Consider the following 18,587-nt stretch of genomic DNA (forward strand, 5'->3'; position numbering starts at 1 on the left):
AAACCCATTCATAAATAAGACATTGCGAAAGGATGAAGCGCATTTACAACGGATGATTTTAATGTAGATATGTGTTGTTAGATCCTCTTTACGCTCGAATGCAACGGAATCGTGGCGGCAATATATCATAAGTCAGCGAAATTCACTCGGGGTGATGCGGCGGTAGGAGAGGAAAAGTGACTTCCGATTGCTGACCCCCTCCCGCGATGGTTATGACTTTCTGTGCGTTCCACCAGGAAGCATAGCTTATTTTGTGTTCGGAACGGTAGGCAACAAAACCTAGTTCTTGTCTTCCATCACCTGAAAGTGTTCGTTGTTGCTTAGAGTCTTAAACGTAAATGATTGAATGTCTTCCGCCTCCATCGTTCCGGTTGTATTGAAAATAAGTGGACTAAACTAAGATTCCAATGGAACGGTGAGTTATGGCAGCTAAAGAAGATCTCTACACCAAAGTCACCCCGCGAAGACAGCGCCAGAACAGACCGGGGACTGTCAAACATGGGTCAAATCTGGACGTACTTCTGTCCATGGGTTTCGCCAAAACCAGGGCGTAAGTATGATACAATAACAGTTAACTCTGACAGGCAAGAAATGATCTGCGCATACGCGCTGAGCATCACAGGACAGGAGATCGGGCTGTTGTTGAGTAAACTGCATATCGACACATCAAAGTTTCTTTCACTTACAAACCTTCAGCTCGCTCACTGTGTGAAACATGTAATCTTTGAGCAAGCCTACTGACAGCGAGACTACCGACAGCTATTCGCGCGACGTAGGTCACGCTAAGTTTACTATCTTGGGCCGATGAAAAGAGAAACCTCTTGACCTCATCACCCAGCATTCACATTTTTGACCAGATCTTCTTTTCTTTAATCTCTACGATTTTGGAGAGCGAACAGCATGGTACTCCCCTTCATCTAAACCAAAGGGTTTAATCTGACCGTCATAACGTTTTAACTCTCATTGTTGTGGCATGGTTGGGTCAGATGTCAGGCCACTGTCTTGTTGTAATCCCATGCCACCAGACTGAGCAGGAGACTTTATGACAATACATCTCTGGATTAGGACCGGCTGGACTGCTATTGTGTGTGTGTGTGTGTGTCACGTACAAGTGTCTACTGGATTGAGAGGATACAGAAATACACTGGAGTGGAACCAGAAGGCAGTGAGTGGTCGGTCTGTGTGTTTGTGTGTGTGAGGCCATGGCATTTGCACTTTGGGTTCCACAGGAACTGGAGCACAGTTCCACAGTGATGGTCCCAGGTGATCCTCAGCAGGCACACTGAGAGCAACTACCAGCACTCTAACCACATACACACCCTGCCGGTTCCTTCAGATAATTACTAGATCCCCCCAAAAGATATACAAAGCTAAGGGGACTGAAGATTGTCGATATTTTTTAGGAGGAAGAAAGCCAGGAGGAGGTTGTCGGTTGAACCCCGATGCGCATGATATTCAAACGAGCATCGCCCACTTACGAGGATGTGAAAACGTTTTTCCGAGGCGGTTTTGAATGGCTGTGTTTGTCATAGCCTTGGGAGAGGACGGGGGCCGGGGGGGGGGGGAGGACTGGGGGGAGGGGGGGGAGGGAGGGGGGGGGGACTGGGGGGTGGGTGGGGGGGGTGGGGTGGACAAGAGGCCTCAATGTGGAGACTTGCCTGAACCAATAGGAAGCATGAATCACATAACCTTACTGTTGTATGTGAGGAATTAATGCTGAATCATTCTCGTATCGACCAGCCTTGTCAGATGTGATCTAGCAAAAGTGTATCTTCTCTCGGCTCTGGAGGAACTCATCATGACCGTCGTGGTCAGAAACAGGATGAGTCCTGACAGGGACTTCAGAGAAAGGTTTCGGGTTTCACAGTATCTGCTCTTGGTTCCTTATTAAGCTTGGTTACTTTCTAAAATATGGGAGTCAGGTGGCTGAGCGGTGAGGGAAGCGGGCTAGTAATCTGAAGGTCGCCAGTTCGATTCCCGGCCGTGCCAAATTACGTTGTGTCCTTGGGCAAGGCACTTCACCCTACTTGCCTCGGGGGAATGTCCCTGTACTTACTGTAAGTCGCTCTGGATAAGAGCGTCTGCTAAAATGACTAAATGTAAATGTAAAATGGGTGTTGGGGTGAGTTTGAGGAGGGTGTTGATGTGTGGAGGGGTGTTGGGGCTTGAGAGGAAAGTCTGAATCATTCACAGCTTGGGAGATGTCTTCAGTATTCTCCATGATGATGATGAAACCTAGAGCAAGGACGTGACTGATCTTTCCATTTACCAGATGCGAAGAAAGAGTGAGAACGAGATTATAATTAATTGAATTCTTTTTTCTTGATATGGACGCCATACATTGTTCTTCTTACCGTGGATGACTGACACACGGCACATGCAATCCAATGCTAAATCTGCAACAAACACCGAGCCACGTTTACATTTAGTCATTTAGCAGACGCTCTTATCCAGAGCGACTTACAGCAAGTACAGGGACATTCTCCCCCCGAGGCAAGTAGGGCGAAGTGCCTTGCCCAAGGTCACAACGTAATTTTGCACGGCCGGGAATCAACCCAGCAACCTTCTGATTACTAGCCCGATTCCCTAACCGCTCAGCCACCTGACTCCCTTTTGCTGTTGAACTGATCTAAAGGCCCTGCACACATCGTCACACATCCTTAACTCAAATGGTATGCCGCAAACCTTCTGAAACCAAACGCTCAGCTCCTCATTGGTTGTGTGAAAGGTTCTGGTTGAGGGTTCTCAGGCATTGTGCTCTAATTATGAGCTTTCAACACAAGGCCTTCTCTCAGCTGGCCTTGACCACTGTCTGAATCAGTGGTGTCTCTTTCCCAGAAACAAATGGAAGTTACGTCAAACTAAGTTAATACAAAAAGTTCAGTACTAAACTTCTGTCCTCCAAAAACGGCGTTATGTTGCTTCACACAGGTATGGTTTTTGTTAAACACTTAAAATAAAGATCGATCTGTCTTATTTTTGCATGTGTGATAAATGTGTGCATATGTCGGACTGCTTGTTTGTGTGTGTGTGTGTGTGTGTCTAAGGCAGGATGGTGTGTGTGTGTGTTTCTCAGCGTGTGTTTACAAAGGAACCATCTGCCCTGCTTCTGTTGCAGTCAGAATGGCTCACCAGTCCTGCTGGCGAGCACCATAACTGGTCTCTGCCCACATTCTGTTGAGACCCTCCCTGGTGTTCTTCCCACATTGGGCCCCCGGGGAGCCCTGCTGCCCAGAGGAACCCAGATAGCTTCTAGATTGTCCGCAGAGAAATGGGCTTTTAATTACCCCGCCTGTTCACATTTGGCCCTTTGATGACACAACAATGGGGCGCTAACATTCTGTGGCCCTGTCTGGCCTTGTTCGTCCCGCTCTCCTCCCTCCATCTTCCCCTGTCATCTTTCCTGGCATGGATAACTTTTGAGGTGACTGGTGGACCCTGATAATCCGATACCTGGTTTGGTACATGATACCTGATAGCAGTGGTATTGTAACTTCACCTTAAGCCACAACAGTCATTTACCTTGTTTGGATATCTATTAAACTGAAATGATTTAGGCTGTTGATTCTATTGTGATGTAATACAATAATTACTGGGCGAAAGATAGCAGCATTTATCTTAATTGATATATTAATATAATTATTACACATCAGCAATCTTACTCTGACAGACACACCCTCAACTTTGTGCCAATACATTATTGGGGCTTTGGATGGTTGAATAAGAGTCCATTCAGCACCTTGGACAGCCATCGTAACGACGTAGATCTACTTACAACGCACTTCCTAACAATCAACCTGCATTCTGGTTTGGGAAACGATAGCCTATCTCCGTGCTTGTACCTTTTGGTGAACCCTCAAAGGCTGGTTGTGTACCAGAGACAACACATTTTTGTACATGCTTGTTGGCATTAGTTTATATTCAGAAGGTCATCCATCAAGAGGAAGTGAAGTGGCCTTTTTCAGGAAGTGGTTGTGACCTTCATGCGAAGTCTGCTGGAACATAATGAGTGCCTACGTTGTGAGATGGGGAGTGTTTTCCCATCAACATGCTCTTTATGTCCTTTCAACTTGAAGGGGTTAGACGAATGCACACAAAGCTCACACTCAAGCACATGTGACACTCGCAATGTGTTAGCGTGTATGTTTTCAATGCAAGTAAAGAGAGACTTGGAGGAGCACAGCATGATACAGATGTAGGCCCCCCAATCAGGTGTAATAAGTAGGATTTAACTGACAGTAGGGAACATTGTTTAACAGTGTTTAGTCCATGTAACCTGACCTGCAGTAGCTGTTTCGAAGATTTTCTAACAGGAGATCTGTTGATTGGGTTATTTTTTGTAGACTATTAGTACGCTTCAAAGACTACCACTGAAAAATAAGTGAATCAGGTGTTCAAATTAAGTGTCTTTGACTCATGACCATGTTGGGTTACTATTGAAATGACTCACACAGTATGGAAGATGATGTCACCCACATGGGTTCTCTGTTGTTGAAATGCCCTCTTACTTCATGTAAATACATGAAGTAAGAGGTGTACATTTTCCTCTTCATTTAGCCCCAAGTGACAGTTTTATATTCATTGCGTCTGAGTCACCGTACAACCAAGTGCTATTTAAGCACAGAAACTCAGTGTTCAGCGATTTGAACCACCTCAGCGCTCCTAGTCCTCTTCCGACACGTCCAACGTTTTCCACCGATAAGATTCATCAACATTTGTTTTTCTGTTCGATCTCTGCTGCTGCCCAGGTCAGGGAGGTATGAGCAATGGGTTGTGGAGGATTCGCCCACTATACAGTACCTACTCATACTACATACTAATACTGGTACTATGAATACTAATATGAAATGTCAGGGAAGTATGAGTAACTAGTTGTGTAGGGTCCACGAACTATACCTTCAACCTACAGACCCACATCTATTCTCCCACTATTACATTACATTTGAATTTTTATGAATTTCATATTTATTTATTTTATCAAAAGAAACATACAGGAAGTACATTTAGAAAGTACTGCAGAAGAAGAAAAAGTATTTGTGTGGTCAGAGTCAAGAAAAGCTCAGTATTTACCAGACGCAGCTCAAAGTAACCACATCTCAGCTACCAGGGACGATGCAACAATAGTATCTCAACTAGTGCAACAATAGCATCTCAGCTAACTTCTACTCAGATCTATTCTTGGAATGATCTTGTAGTTCAGTAGAACATCACATGACTAGAGCCCCGAGTTGTGTTAATGCAGGTTTTTCCATTGTGTCTGGTAGATGAGGCGACTTGGCTAGTAAAGGCTGTTTGAAGACTCAGCCGAAATACCATTAGACCTGTGCACTTCTGATCCTTAATCTCGCGCCGTACTTTATACATGCGCTCTTTGTGCTGCTTTTATAAAAAAGTGCCTGCTAAATGAAAGTTCATAAATGGTGTGGTTGCAGTGAACTCGCTCAGCTAGACATCGTATCTCCTGCCCTGCTTGCGCTCTGTCACCAAACCCTCCTGTCTAGTGACTCTCCCTCATCCTTTCACATCTCCTCTGATAATGAGTGCAATGGTGTCACCCTCTGCCTTGCCGCGCGAGACGAGCCTTCTCTGGTTCTGTGAGCGCGAGGCCTTTAGTTCTTTCTGAAGATGAGGAAGGGAGTGTTTCGATGACAGATAAGGGGGTTCTGTACTGTTGGCTCTGGGAAAGAGACGCCACTGATTCAGACCGTGTCGAGCAGGCTGAGGAGAGAAGGCCTCTTGTTGAAAGCTCATAATTAGAGCACAATGCAGAGAACAGATGACAAGGACCCCTCACACAACCAATTTGGAGTCGAGTGTTTAGTTTTGAATAATATTTCCGCGCAGCAAAGGGCCTTGTGTGCGTTTTAATCACAGAGTTCTTCTCATCTCACTCTTCCTTCTCTTTGTCTTCCACCTCCTTCTCTCATCTCTCTTTCTCTCTTACTGTCTCTCTCCTCTCTCCTACAGTGTCTCTCTCCTCTTTCTCTCTTACTGTCTCTCTCCTCTCTCCTACCGTGTCTCTCCTCTTTCTCTCTCAGCTCTTATCTTTCTCTCTTATCTCCCCTCTTTCTCATCTCCCCTCCTCCTTCTGTCTGTCCGCTCTCTCTCTCTCTCTCTCTCTCTCTCTCTCTCTCTCTCTCTCTCTCTCTCTCTCTCTCTCTCTCTCTCTCTCTCTCTCCCTTTCTTCTTTTACAACCATTTCTTCACATTAGAACAAGGCGGGTCATGTGATCTGATGGTTCTATTGTCTGCTGTTTCTTCCTGGGTCTTGGAAAGTGAGGCCTGGTCTTCGCCAGACTCACGTGGAATGAGACGCCCCGACATACAGCTCTGAGCACAGACCTCGGTTACCCTTGAACTTTCTCATCGTGATCTGCACAGAACAGGTCGGCCAGCACGAACAGAGCAGCAGCTGCTTGAAGCAGCCCGGAAGTTGTGGAGGAGGAAGTTGTGTCCTGTGTTGCTCTCCAGTCCTGGAGAGGAAAGGTCCATGGAGAGGCCAGACTGAATGGGACCAGGCCAGCTGGAGGGAGGGGCACTTCCTGTGTTGATAATGGGGGCCTAGAAGGCTCTGTCTGGGGGCGTGGGGCACCCCAGTTTAGTCTGGTGGTGTCAACCGTGAGGGCTCTCTCTGCAGCGGCCGTTTGATAAGTGGTCGGTGACGCAAGCAGGCTTCGGTCTGTAAACAGGAAGTGTGGGTTTCCCATGGCGATGAGTCAGGGGAGGGCACTGAAAGAACACCCGTCTCTTTCTTCTTCTTTCTTTTCTGTTTTTCTGTTTCCACTCTGTCTCTCTTTCGCTCTGTCTCTTTTTTTCTCTCTCTCTGTCTCTGTCAGGTTTAGCCATTTATGGTAGGAACCGAGAGATGTAGGTAAGTTTAAGATTACCTTAAGCATCAGCCCTAACTAAGAATCAAACAAGGAATTCATTTTATCCACAAAACAAATCCTATTTTCTACAACGATACATTTTAACGTGACAAAAATAGCAACAACAACAGGGTGTTCAAATGTAAAATTCACAGAACTTCCTCGGCTGACGCACACACACACACACACACACACACATACTTTGGTGCATTTTAGAAAACGTTAAAGAATAAAAGCCAAATAAACTGGTGTTCAACCAACGGGTTGTAGTTTTTGAAGTGATTTCTGATTCCTTTTCATGGTTCGTGTTGTCACATCTGGATAGCTGTAATCCTATCATGCTTGTAGACAATCCTCTTACCTCCTCCCTGCTGGATGAAGAATCAGGTTGGGATCTATGATTGAGTTGTTGGTACGATTGTTAGTTTGTGTGTTCGTGGTTATGTGGGTATGTATGTTTTGTTAATGTGTGGAAATGTATTTGCGTAAACTGTGTGTGGGTGTGTGCATGTGTGTTTGTGTCAAAACGTGTAGTTGTGGGTACACTGTGTGTGGGTGTGTGCATGTGTGTTTGTGTCAAAACGTGTAGTTGTGGGTACACTGTGTGTGGGTGTGTGCATGTGTGTTTGTGTCAAAACGTGTAGTTGTGGGTACACTGTGGGTGACTCAATCCATGTGTGAACACCCAGACTCCACGCAAGACTGGAGCTCCACCCAGACTCTTGTCTTCTGTATGTGAGTGAGTAGTGGGTGAGCCTTATGGTCTGTTTCTGTAACTAGGGCTTCCCCTTCCCAGAATGCTCAGCGCTGCCTGGGGGGGGGGGGTCAGGGGCCTGTGCCGTATCTAGGGCCTTCTCTGTAGGCCATCGCTATAAATAGATCATTGAATGCGAACGGCATAGTGGCACTATATTCAATTTTTATCTTCTCATTCAGGAAGGAGATACAGCCACACAGTGGCTCTGCTCCCGGACTCACACACACACACACACACACATAGATGGTGGCGTGGGTGCCAGTCTAGAGGTCAACGCGCCGAGCTGTTCAGTTTGTCGTCGGTTTACTATGGTTTACTCAACTTAAATAACTTTGTTTCTTTGGTAGGCATCTTACTAACGTGGTGTTGGGGGATGGATGCTTGAGTACGTGAGGGTAGATGGTGTGTCAGTAGAGTCTCATCCATGCAGCTGGTGATCAATAAGGACCAGGACAGGGGCTGGGCTGGATCTGGAATAGTGGGGAATACAGCCTCTGGTTCACAGAGGGCCTCCTACTGTAGTTAAGAGGCCTCTAGGGATTGTGGGATATGGAGTCCTCCTTGTTGCCAGGTAGTCTTTCTGATTCGCAGAAAAGTAGTTCCCCACAGAGACATGGTGAACTTGTGATAGTTACTTTTATAAAAAGACACTAATTAGATTCCGAGCTCTCATTAACAGTCACATAATCAGCTCTTCCTCGCTCAGGAACAAAAGGCTCCAGTTGTTAGCTGGCAGCATTAGAATGACAGTTAGCATAGCCTCTTTAGCATGGATACAGTAGGGGAGCCTATGACTTGCTGTCAGGTGGGTTGGAGTAAATGTGGCCTGTAGGTCCTTCCCCTTCCATCGAGAGCTCTCTTTTAGTTCCCCTAATGTAGAGCAGAAGGCATTTGCATTTGTCTCCCTCGTGATTGGCCCCTGCTGCTGTTGCGTTCCAGACCAGGTCAGACCAGGCCTCTCTTGTGTGGGTGGTGCAGATTCGGGTGGACACCCAAGCCTCCAGGTATGATGTAATTGTCGAGTTTACAGAGCACCATCTACCTGTGTGATATGAGTGTGAACAGTCTGCACCATCACACATGTGTGTTAGACGTGTGAACAGTCTGCACCATCACACATGTGTGTTAGACGTGTGAACAGTCTGCACCATCACACATGTGTGTTAGACGTGTGAACAGTCTGCACCATCACACATGTGTGTTAGACATGTGAACAGTCTGCACCATCACACATGTGTGTTAGACGTGTGAACAGTCTGCACCATCACACATGTGTGTTAGACGTGTGAACAGTCTGCACCATCACACATGTGTGTTAGACGTGTGAACAGTCTGCACCATCACACACGTTTGTCTAGCTGGAGGCTGTAGAATAACATCTTTTTATTTTTTTGAATTGTGTATATGCTTTAGTGAGTCTATCTCTTTTTGTCCAATGGTGTATTTGATTAATGAAGAGCCTTTATCTTAGATTGGTCTTTCCTTGGTTAGTAACAAGATGTACTGCAAGACAAGCACAGTGTGAGTCCTCGTCCCTCTTGCTCATGTGTTATCAGGGATAGAAGATAAGGGTATTGCACTGCCGCATGTGCAAAGCATTACAGTACATGCAACACATTAATGTGTATGCTATTTAGACTTATTTGATTGGGTCATGTACGTTCGACGGTAGCCAGCTCTGGTTTCACCCAGCTGGCTTATTTGAATGCTTCCTAAAGATAACAATGTTTTCCCTATCACTGTGTGTTGTGGTCTGTCATAGTCATTTTAGCCATGGACAATACTGTTCCCTGCGAATTCGAAACACATATGTTAACGGGCCTAGAAGTACTGCTGTTCACGGCAAAGCAGAAACACTACTGTTTCCTAGGTGTCGAAACACTACTGTTCAGAAACACAACAAACTACTGAATGCTTTGTTCCAATAAACGTCCTCTGGAAGAGACTATTGATTTTGTGACAGCACTGATCTCTCCCCTCTCTCCCTTCTCTCTCTCTCTCTCTCTTTCTGCAGGCTAAAAGCTCTGGTGTCTACAGGGGGCAGGAATGTCCAGGCTGCTTGTGATTGGTAAGTATACACATAGACTAACTCAGAAAAACACACCTAACCACACATACACTTTCCCCCTACACAAACACACACATCAAAACACGGAAAGCTGGGCATCTGTAATGGCAGACTACGCCATGGTAATCATTAAAGCCCTGAATCACATGGAACTGAGGTTCCGACTACAGTGAGGAACCGAGGACGTTTTGGTTACTCTCTCCTGCCCCCTGTTGGACAACCCCCTCTCCAACACATCTCTCCCTTCTCGCCGCCGGCCAGGCTGTTCTCCCACGTGGACGACCCGTTCCTGGACGACCCCCTCCCCAGGGAGTACGTCCTGTACCTGCGCCCCAGCGGGCCTCTCCTCCACCAGCTGTCCCACTTCTGGGAGCAGAGCCGCATCACCTGTGCCAAGAACAAGGCTCACAACATCTTCCCCCACATCACGCTCTGCCAGTTCTTCATGGTGAGTGTGTGTGTGTGTCTCTATATCATATGGGTGCTGTGTCCCCGAAGCGGTCTTTGGGTTAAGTTCAAACTGCCTCTTCGTGTCTGAGCGTGTCTCTGGGCCCCAGCGTGCTAACGTTGTTGTGCGTGTGACACGCCCTCGTCTCTGTGCCAGTGTGCTGATGGGAAGGTTGAGGCTCTGTGCGAGGCCCTCCAGGCCACCGTGAGCCGCTGGAGAGGCCGTTTCCCCGCCCCTCTCCCCCTGGAGCTCTACACCTCCTCCAACTTCATCGGTCTCTTCGTGGAGGAGCACATCGCCGAGGTGATCAAGACCTTTGCAGCCGACTTTGCCACCGAAGCGGAGACCAAAGCTGGTGAGAACCCTGACCTCTGCCCCTTAAGTTCGGACCTCTCGAGTCCTGACCCCTGTTTCTTCGGTCCCCAGATGTCCACGTGGAGCCTCATAAGAAGCAACTCCACGTAACGCTGGCCTACCACTTCCAGACCAATCACCTCGCGGCGCTGGAGAAGCTGGCCAAGGGCGTCGACATCTCCCTGGGCTGCGATTGGCTGGCTGTGCTCTTCTCTCGGGACATAAGATTCGCCAATCACGAGGTAACGTTGCCGCGTCATCCCTCCCGAGGCGATGTCTCGACGAGTCACCTGTCCTGTCAGACGTCCAGGCTGGTAACCCCCCCCCCCCCCCCCCCCCCTCTGCCCCCCTCCCATCCCCTCCGCAGACCCTGCGTGTGATGTACCCGTACGTGCCTCAGAACGAGGACGAGCTGGAGCTGGTGTCGGGGGACTTCATCTTCATGTCTCCGCTGGAGCAGGGCAGTGCCAGCGAGGGCTGGGTGTACGGGACCTCCCTGGGCTCCGGCATGTCCGGCCTGCTGCCCGAGAACTACGTGAGCCGGGCCGACGAGTGCGACACCTGGGTCTTCCACGGGTAGGGAGGGCCAGCAACGTCCATGTCGACACCTTCCGTAGCGAGCCACCCGAGTAACTGATGTTTTCTGCCCCCTGGTGGTGAGGTGTAGGATGTGTCTCTCCCACTGTCGAGAGACCATTCAAACCTCCCCGCTAATCATGAACGGCAGGCCAGGGGTGCAGCGTTAGCGTAGAGGGTGGTTCCAAAAACGTTAGTCCTCACTAAACCAAACCCACATCCTTCCCTGCGTGTGGTGCTGTCCTCAGGTCTCACTCCTTCCTCCACGGTGCCTTACCCTCCAACACCGGAGGGGCGGTCGGTGGGCTCCTGTTTGACGGACAGTTGGACGGCCGTCTCCTTGACGACCACTTGGATCCGACAGGCCTCGGTGTTCTCTGTCCTCCTGTCCAGGTACGTCAGTCAGGACACAGGCTCACCATACTGCCTCACTATTATGACATGTGTACTGTCCTGTATATTAAACACATCCAGCAGTCAGTTTAGAACATGTTATTTGATTGTACATAAGGCATCCCATGAGTGAATATTAAAATAGAGGATTGCAGCAATGGGACTTTAAACTGTACATTTGTCACTCATCTTCACAGGTCACTAGGTATTTTAGATTGCGAAAAAAGTCATGTATACATTTCATGCATGTGTTAGTTGACGTGTTGAGGTGATACAATGTGTATGATACACATTGTATCGTAATATGTAGTTTATGCTACTATGTACGTTTATACCCTGCTGTATAGGTCTGTCTTCATATCTCTGCTGTGTGTTCCTCAGACGATGACACCTAGCTGCCAGTCTGGTCTGGCTAAGAGGAGACTGTTTGTGTGTCGTCATGGCGAGAGGATGGATGTGGTGTTCGGGAAACACTGGATCACTCAGTGCTTTGATGCCAAAGGTAAGACCGGAGCAGAGGAGGGTAGACCTTAAAGTTCTTCTCTCGACTTGAGTATGAGAGAGACAGACTGGAACGGCATCAGACTACTTTGCCCATCATGCCGCTGTGCCTCACCTCTCTGCCTGGCGTCTCTGCCTCACCTCTCTGCATCACCTCTCTGCCTCACCTCTCTGCCTTGCGTCTCTGGGTGTCTGCAGGTCGATATATCCGCTCCAACCTCAACATGCCGCTCAGCCTACCTGCCCGGACCGGAGGCTTCAGGGAATACGATAAAGACTGTCCCATCACAGTGTTCGGATCCACCCAGGCTCGGCTTGTAGGTAGGTATCTGGTACCAGCTCGGCCTGGTTGCTAGCTAGCTGGTACCAAGCTGGTCTGGTAGATAGCTAGCTGGTACCAAGCTGGTCTGGTTGCTAGCTAGCTGGTAACAAGCTGGCCTGGTTGCTAGATTGCTGGTACCAAGCTGGTCTGGTAGATAGGTAGCCGATCACCCCAGCCCTGTCAGACGGTCCATGTTTAATGTGGCGTGTGGGTGTGCTGTCTGTGTTCGTAGGAGAGGCCCTGCAGGAGAGTCACACAGTAATAGACTTTGTGTACTGCTCTCCATCGCTGCGCTGTGTCCAGACAGCTCACAACATCCTCAGAGGTACCAGATCCCACTCACACCTCTTACCATACTGCTCATCTTACATTACATTGTTTTATATCGCTGTAGCCCCACATGTGCTGTTATATAACTGTAGAGTATGCTGCAGTATACTATGTACAACCCTGTCTCCTCCCCTCCTCCTCCTATGTCCCTCCCTTCCTGTCCCCCCCTCCCTGTCCCCCCCCCCTCCCAGGCCTCCAGCTGGAGGGTCAGACTAAGGTCCGTGTGGAACCAGGCCTGTTTGAGTGGACCAAGTGGGTCGCAGGCACCACCCTGCCAGCCTGGATCCCTCCAGCAGAGCTGGCTGCAGCTAACTTGAGTGTGGACACAACGTACAGGTAGATACACACACACTCCACACACACTCCTCACACACAGTCCTCACACACACAAGTCGTCACACTGTTCATCTGGTCTATACACACAGTCCTACACACACCTCACACACCATGCACGGCACACACTTCACACACACTGTCCGGCGCACGCTCCTCTACACACACTGGTCTACACAGGGCTCCGTAGGCTTGTCAGAGGTTAGCAGCGCTCACGTAGACCTGTGTCTTCTGGTTTCCTCTCCAGACCTCATATTCCCATCAGTAAGCTGGTGGTGTCGGAGCCCTACGACAGCTACATCAGCCGGAGCTTCCAGGTGACGCGGGAGATCATGGCGGAGTGTAAGAACCTAGGTGAGCTTCCGAGAGCCGTCTGTTTCAGCCGTAAAACACGCCCGCGTCGGGTGAGTAGCGAGCGCAGATGGATTTGGCGGGTGTCCGTATTGCAGTGTAAGTCACGGTATTCGCGGTATGTGGCTCCCTGGCCGCTCCCTCTCTCACACAGGAAGCACAGTGCTGATCGTGGCCCACGCTTCCTCCCTGGAGGCCTGTACGCGCCAGATGCAGGGGCTCAGCCCCCAGAACTCCAAGGACTTTGTGCAAGTGGTCCGAAAGGTCAGCCCACTCTCCTGGAGGCTTGCCAAGAGATGATGACTCTCTCTCTGTCTTTCTCTCTCTCTTTCTCTCTCTCGCTTTCTCTCCCTCTGCCTTTCTCTCTCGCTTCTCTCCTCTCTCCTATCCTCTTATCTCTCCTCCCACTCTCTCTCCTCCTCTCCTGTCTCCTTCTATCTTCTCTCCCTGTCATTTTGGTTTGATTTAGATTTTTTAATTATTGTTTTTATTGACTTCTTCTCGTCTCTCTCTCTCTCTTTCTCTCTTTCTCTCTCTCTCTCTCTCTCTCTCTCTCTCTCTCTCTCTCTCTCTCTCTCTCTCTCTCTCTCTCTCTCTCTCTCTCTCTCTCTCTCTCTCTCTCTCTCTCTCTCTCTCCCCATCTCTCTCGTACACTAACCCCCTCCAGATCCCCTACCTGGGCTTCTGTGCGTGTGAGGAGATGGGTGAGACGGGGGTGTGGCAGCTGACCGACCCTCCCATCCTCCCTCTGACCCACGGGCCCAATCACAGCTTCAACTGGAGAGAGACCCTCCTGCAGGACTGATGGCCACGCCCCTCCCTGGCCACGCCCTGCAGCCTCTCTCTGGAACAAACACAGCGTGACCCTTTCTTCAGCTAAGCCCCCCCCTCCTTTCCCCCCTTTCCCCCACTTCCCCCCCTCTCAGCCCCTCCCAGAATGCCCCGGCTCACCACCCTAGACACCGTGTGAACACACTCTCAGCTCTGACCTGCTGTTTAACACTGTGTCCCGGCACACTGTTCATGATGAAGGAAGAGGTGGAGGTGATGATGGTGGTCACAGCACAAAGTACCTTCTAGTGTGAGACGATGGCATCTGCAAACCCAACAGGATGCTTCACAAACACGGCAACCCACGACGCCAGGAGAGGGGGGGAGAGGGGGGGAGAGGGGGGGGGGGGGGAGCTGTGCTGCCTGGAGCCCCTCCCCGCTCTCGGGAGTCTGGCACCAATGGCATTCTGGGAGAAAAAAAACATGGCTGCTTTCTCCTACACTGTGACGGGAGGAGAGCTGCACAAGTCATCCAGTCTGCCATGCCTCTATGTCTCTGTTTAGTTGAGTCATTTTCACATGCACAAACCCCTCCCCTGACTATAATAGAAAGCACAAAACTAGACCTCATTGTGACAATCAGACAGGAGAAGGCTGTGACCTCACCAGGAAACTCATCCATACACACCACACTCCATATTAGTTAAATATTTTGGTAACGCTTAACTTTAAGGTTACATTACACAACTACCAAATAACTACACACCAATAGATTTAGTAACAACATAGTAGGTGCATAGGAATTGGTATGTAATTAACTGTAACTAACTGCAGTTCTTTTCCCATGCACCTACAACATTGTCACTATAGGTATTGCTATGTAGTTGGCGGTGTGGTAGTTGATGTAACCTTGATATAGAGTGCTGCTATGTAGTTACATGGTAGGCCATGTAACCTTAATAAAGTGTAGTCCATGTTTTAGGAATTTCTTTCAAATTTGACCATGGTCCCTCAAGCTTAATTCCAACTTTCAAATTCTCATAATCAACAATGAGTCCATCTTAAAACTCTATGAAGTGTAAAAGGTTAGCCTTCCTGTTCTGACGTACCGCTGAACTGAGACTACTGCTTTTTAATGTTCACTTCGTTCTGTTTTACTATGTTACTAAACATTTATTAATGTCATTCATTTAAGGGTAACAAGTCCATGTCTGTCATTGTAGGTGAGGAAATGACCCACTGATACAGGCGTTTTTATTGGTCGGTGGTGTCCAGGTGGGATGGGAACAGGAAGTGACACGATCTTGAGAAATGTGAAGTTACATATCAGCTAATGTCAGACAGGACACACTTAAGACCAATTAGACTGTCACAGATTTCCAGACATGTACTTTTATGTTTCTGTTGTTAAGCAGTGTTAAACCGATATTTTGATTATTTAACTAGTTTATATTATAGAGCTGTTGTACACAGTCAGTGGGGAGAGTTGTTGCAGAAGTAACATTTCAGCTAAATGTATTTTAAGCGCCATTTGAATTCCCAAAGTTTTTGTTTGATATTATCCTTTTTAGCTTGACGCATACAACACATACACAAATAGCTTGAACACCTATATGCATCTATTACCATGAAGACCCTTTCTCTACCAAGTAACGGTAATTCAAATTCTGGGGTCTTTTTTTCATGTCTGTGTCAGTGTCAGTCGCTGTTTTCATAGATCCTGTAACATTCTGTCTGTCCTGTGTGTGAGATTGCTCTTACTGTTCTTGGATGGAGCACGTTGATGGTCAGGATCAACCAGTGATCTCTGTTCCCCCTTAACGGACCACCTTCCTTAGTGTGACATGGGCTTCAAACTATGGATTATAAGAATATGAAATAGATGGCGAAATTGATAGAGATTCTGTACCACCCTCTCCCTTTTCTCTAGTTCTACCTTTCTGTCTGTCTTTTACTCCTGATCTCTGCTTCTCTCTCTTTCTTCAAAATCACTTCATCCTCTCCTCAGGACTCTCTCCTCCTCTGTGCTGAACCGCTGAGCAGCCTCACTACATTGAGATGTTGATATGTCAGAAGTATTTGATATTGAAGTTTTGAAATGGGCTTCTGTCTTCTGTGATCAGAAGTACAGTTTAAAACCTCCCATGACTAGCAGCCATGCCATGTCACGTGCTGGGAGAAACCCCCTTCTGACATCAACGAGGAAGGAACAAGTTGGGTTTTTGTCGCTTTTGTTGGCTTGCTGCGTCTTCTGACTTGATCTCGTTACGTCACGCGAGACTTGTTGAATTTGTCTTCCAGCTTTCCAGCTTCGTTTAAAAGGAATACGAAAACAAGGAAAAGTTACTTTTCTGTACTCAGCTGCCTCAAGTGCTTTGCATGCAAAAGGGGCAAAAACAAGCAAATTGAATATAATCTATTTACTTGAAAAGTAAACTAAGCCTACATAAAACAAAATTTAAGTCAAATTGAATTGTATTTAAATTATTGTTTTAAATGTATGCATTACACAAAGTATACAAGAATATATTATATTTTGTTGCAAATGACTGCCTCTAATTATATTGGTTGTGAAAAGGTCTGATGACGATAATGTACTGCTTAGGAAAATGTAAATTATGTTTGCAAATAAATGTTTTATCTGCATCAACGTCTCATCAGTAGGCCTAGTATTACCGACAGGTGGCGCTAGGTAACGCTGTATTATTGTCATGACACCAGCTGCTAGAAATGAAAAGTTACATGCTGATTGAGTTAGCAGCATAACACGATTTGAAACGTATTTCGTAGTTGGCTATTATTTTGAAGAGAAAGAACACATTGATTAAAAGTAAACCTTTGCAATCTATTAGAGAACAAGAACGATTCCCTCGGCAAAGCTGCTAAATGGACGGTTTTCAGGTAAGCGGTCATATGAGATTATATTATTAGAGATAATTTCAGATGCCGATAAGATTGCCAGAAAACAAAACAGTTTTCATGTTATGTTAGATACTCAAGATTTTTTAATACCACAAACCTTTTACAAAAATCTAAATGTAGGTCAGAGGTCAGTGCCCCTAGATTGTCCCGAAAGTGTCCTTGAGCAGGTGAAAGGAGATGATGGAAGAAGTCTGTCAAACGCTCCGGTTGCTAAGTGGACGGGCAGACATTAAAACGACATACGTTTTTCCGTAGGCTTTGTTTCCCATGAATTTATTCAAAGTAGACACGTCTTTGACGCTATGTTCAGCCGCGTGTCCTATCAAGGTTTTTCGGGGGTCTTTGGGTGTGGTTGGTTCTGCATTTCCAAGAGGATTTTAAGTAAGAAGCTGGTAGGAAGCAAACGCTTTCTATAGACTTTGAAGTGTAGAATGATAAACAAGTCACGGCTTAAGGCGGCTACATTTCCTCTGTCACCAGACACACACACACTTTCAACTAGGCAGTCTGCCTTAAGCAGCTCTCTCCTGTGGTCTCTTGCCTTAAGAAGTCTTTTGTTTCCTACCTTTCCCATGACCTTTGGCTCTGGGTATCAGCTGGCGGCTGTCTGGAGTTAGTAACTCTCCACCCCTCACGCCATCAAGCCCCCTGGGGTCACTGGAGGGTGTTGAGATGGAGGGAGAGAGATAGAGAGAGAGAGAGAGAGAGAGAGAGAGAACATTGAGAAAAAGAAGAAAAAGGAGAGGGTGAGCAAGAGAAAGATGAAGAGGGAGAGAGAGAGAGGGGGGGGGGGGAGGTAGAGGTGGTCGTGGTGCAGGTGACCAGCCATCCACACATCTTAGCTTCTCTGCAGCGGTTTCTTTTTCATAGCATGTTTGTGTGTGTGTGTGTGCATGTGTGTATGTGCGTCCCTGTGTGTGTGTGTGTGTGCACAGCACCTGTTTGTTGAAGGCAATGTGATCGGTGACAGGAGCATGGCTGGCTGGCTAATAACAGGGTTTGACGGGTGACATGAAGCTCTACTGAGTGGTCAACAGCTGGCTCTGGTTGAGCTGGAGGGACCAGGAGATGATTTCAACCAGTCAACCAGCCAGCCAGCTAGTCAACCACCCAGCCAGTCACCCGGCCAGTCAACCAGCCAGCCAGCTAGTCACCCACCCAGCCAGTCACCCAGCTAACCAGCCAGCTATCTAGTCACCCACCCAGCCAGTCACCCAGCTAACCAGCCAGCCAGCTAGTCACCCACCCAGCCAGTCACCCAGCTAACCAGCCAGCCAGCTAGTCACCCACCCAGCCAGTCACCCAGCTAACCAGCCAGCCAGCTAGTCACCCACCCAGCCAGTCACCCAGCTAACCAGCCAGCCATCTAGTCACCCACCCAGCTAGTCACCGGGCCAGCCAGCCAGCCAACCAGCCTGCCTGCCAGTGTTTATCAATATGAAACAGAGTAGCTGTCAGTGTGCAGCAGAAAGACAGAACACGCCGTCTGCACACTGGATTACTGCTTCTATTTCCAGCCCGGCCGGGATGGGGGGCATGCCTCTGAGGGCAGCTGTGGCTGGCTGGGGAGGACTGGGGCTGGCTGACTGGCC

General features: G+C 48.0%; 1 protein-coding gene and 1 long non-coding RNA gene across 2 annotated transcripts in view; both read left to right on the plus strand.

Annotated features, from left to right (window-relative positions):
- The first annotated feature begins 2 nt into the window (after positions 1–2).
- ubash3ba (ubiquitin associated and SH3 domain containing Ba) lies at positions 3–15,414 on the plus strand. Its single transcript, XM_062485774.1, has 14 exons — positions 3–550; positions 9,641–9,694; positions 9,956–10,142; positions 10,299–10,497; positions 10,569–10,738; positions 10,864–11,072; positions 11,321–11,465; positions 11,847–11,967; positions 12,165–12,287; positions 12,521–12,613; positions 12,810–12,954; positions 13,199–13,305; positions 13,457–13,566; positions 13,970–15,414. The coding sequence occupies exons 1-14, from the start codon at positions 423–425 to the stop codon at positions 14,105–14,107; spliced, it is 1,929 nt and encodes a 642-aa protein (XP_062341758.1). The 5' UTR covers positions 3–422; the 3' UTR covers positions 14,108–15,414.
- A 1,396-nt stretch (positions 15,415–16,810) lies between these two features.
- Positions 16,811–18,587, plus strand: part of LOC134040107 (uncharacterized) — a 23,605-nt gene continuing 21,828 nt past the window's right edge. Inside the window, exon 1 of the long non-coding RNA XR_009932848.1 lies at positions 16,811–16,974. This is a non-coding gene — a long non-coding RNA (uncharacterized LOC134040107). The remainder of the gene's footprint in view (positions 16,975–18,587) is intronic.

Source organism: Osmerus eperlanus, chromosome 19 (assembly GCF_963692335.1).
Source record: "Osmerus eperlanus chromosome 19, fOsmEpe2.1, whole genome shotgun sequence".
NCBI lineage: Eukaryota > Metazoa > Chordata > Actinopteri > Osmeriformes > Osmeridae > Osmerus > Osmerus eperlanus.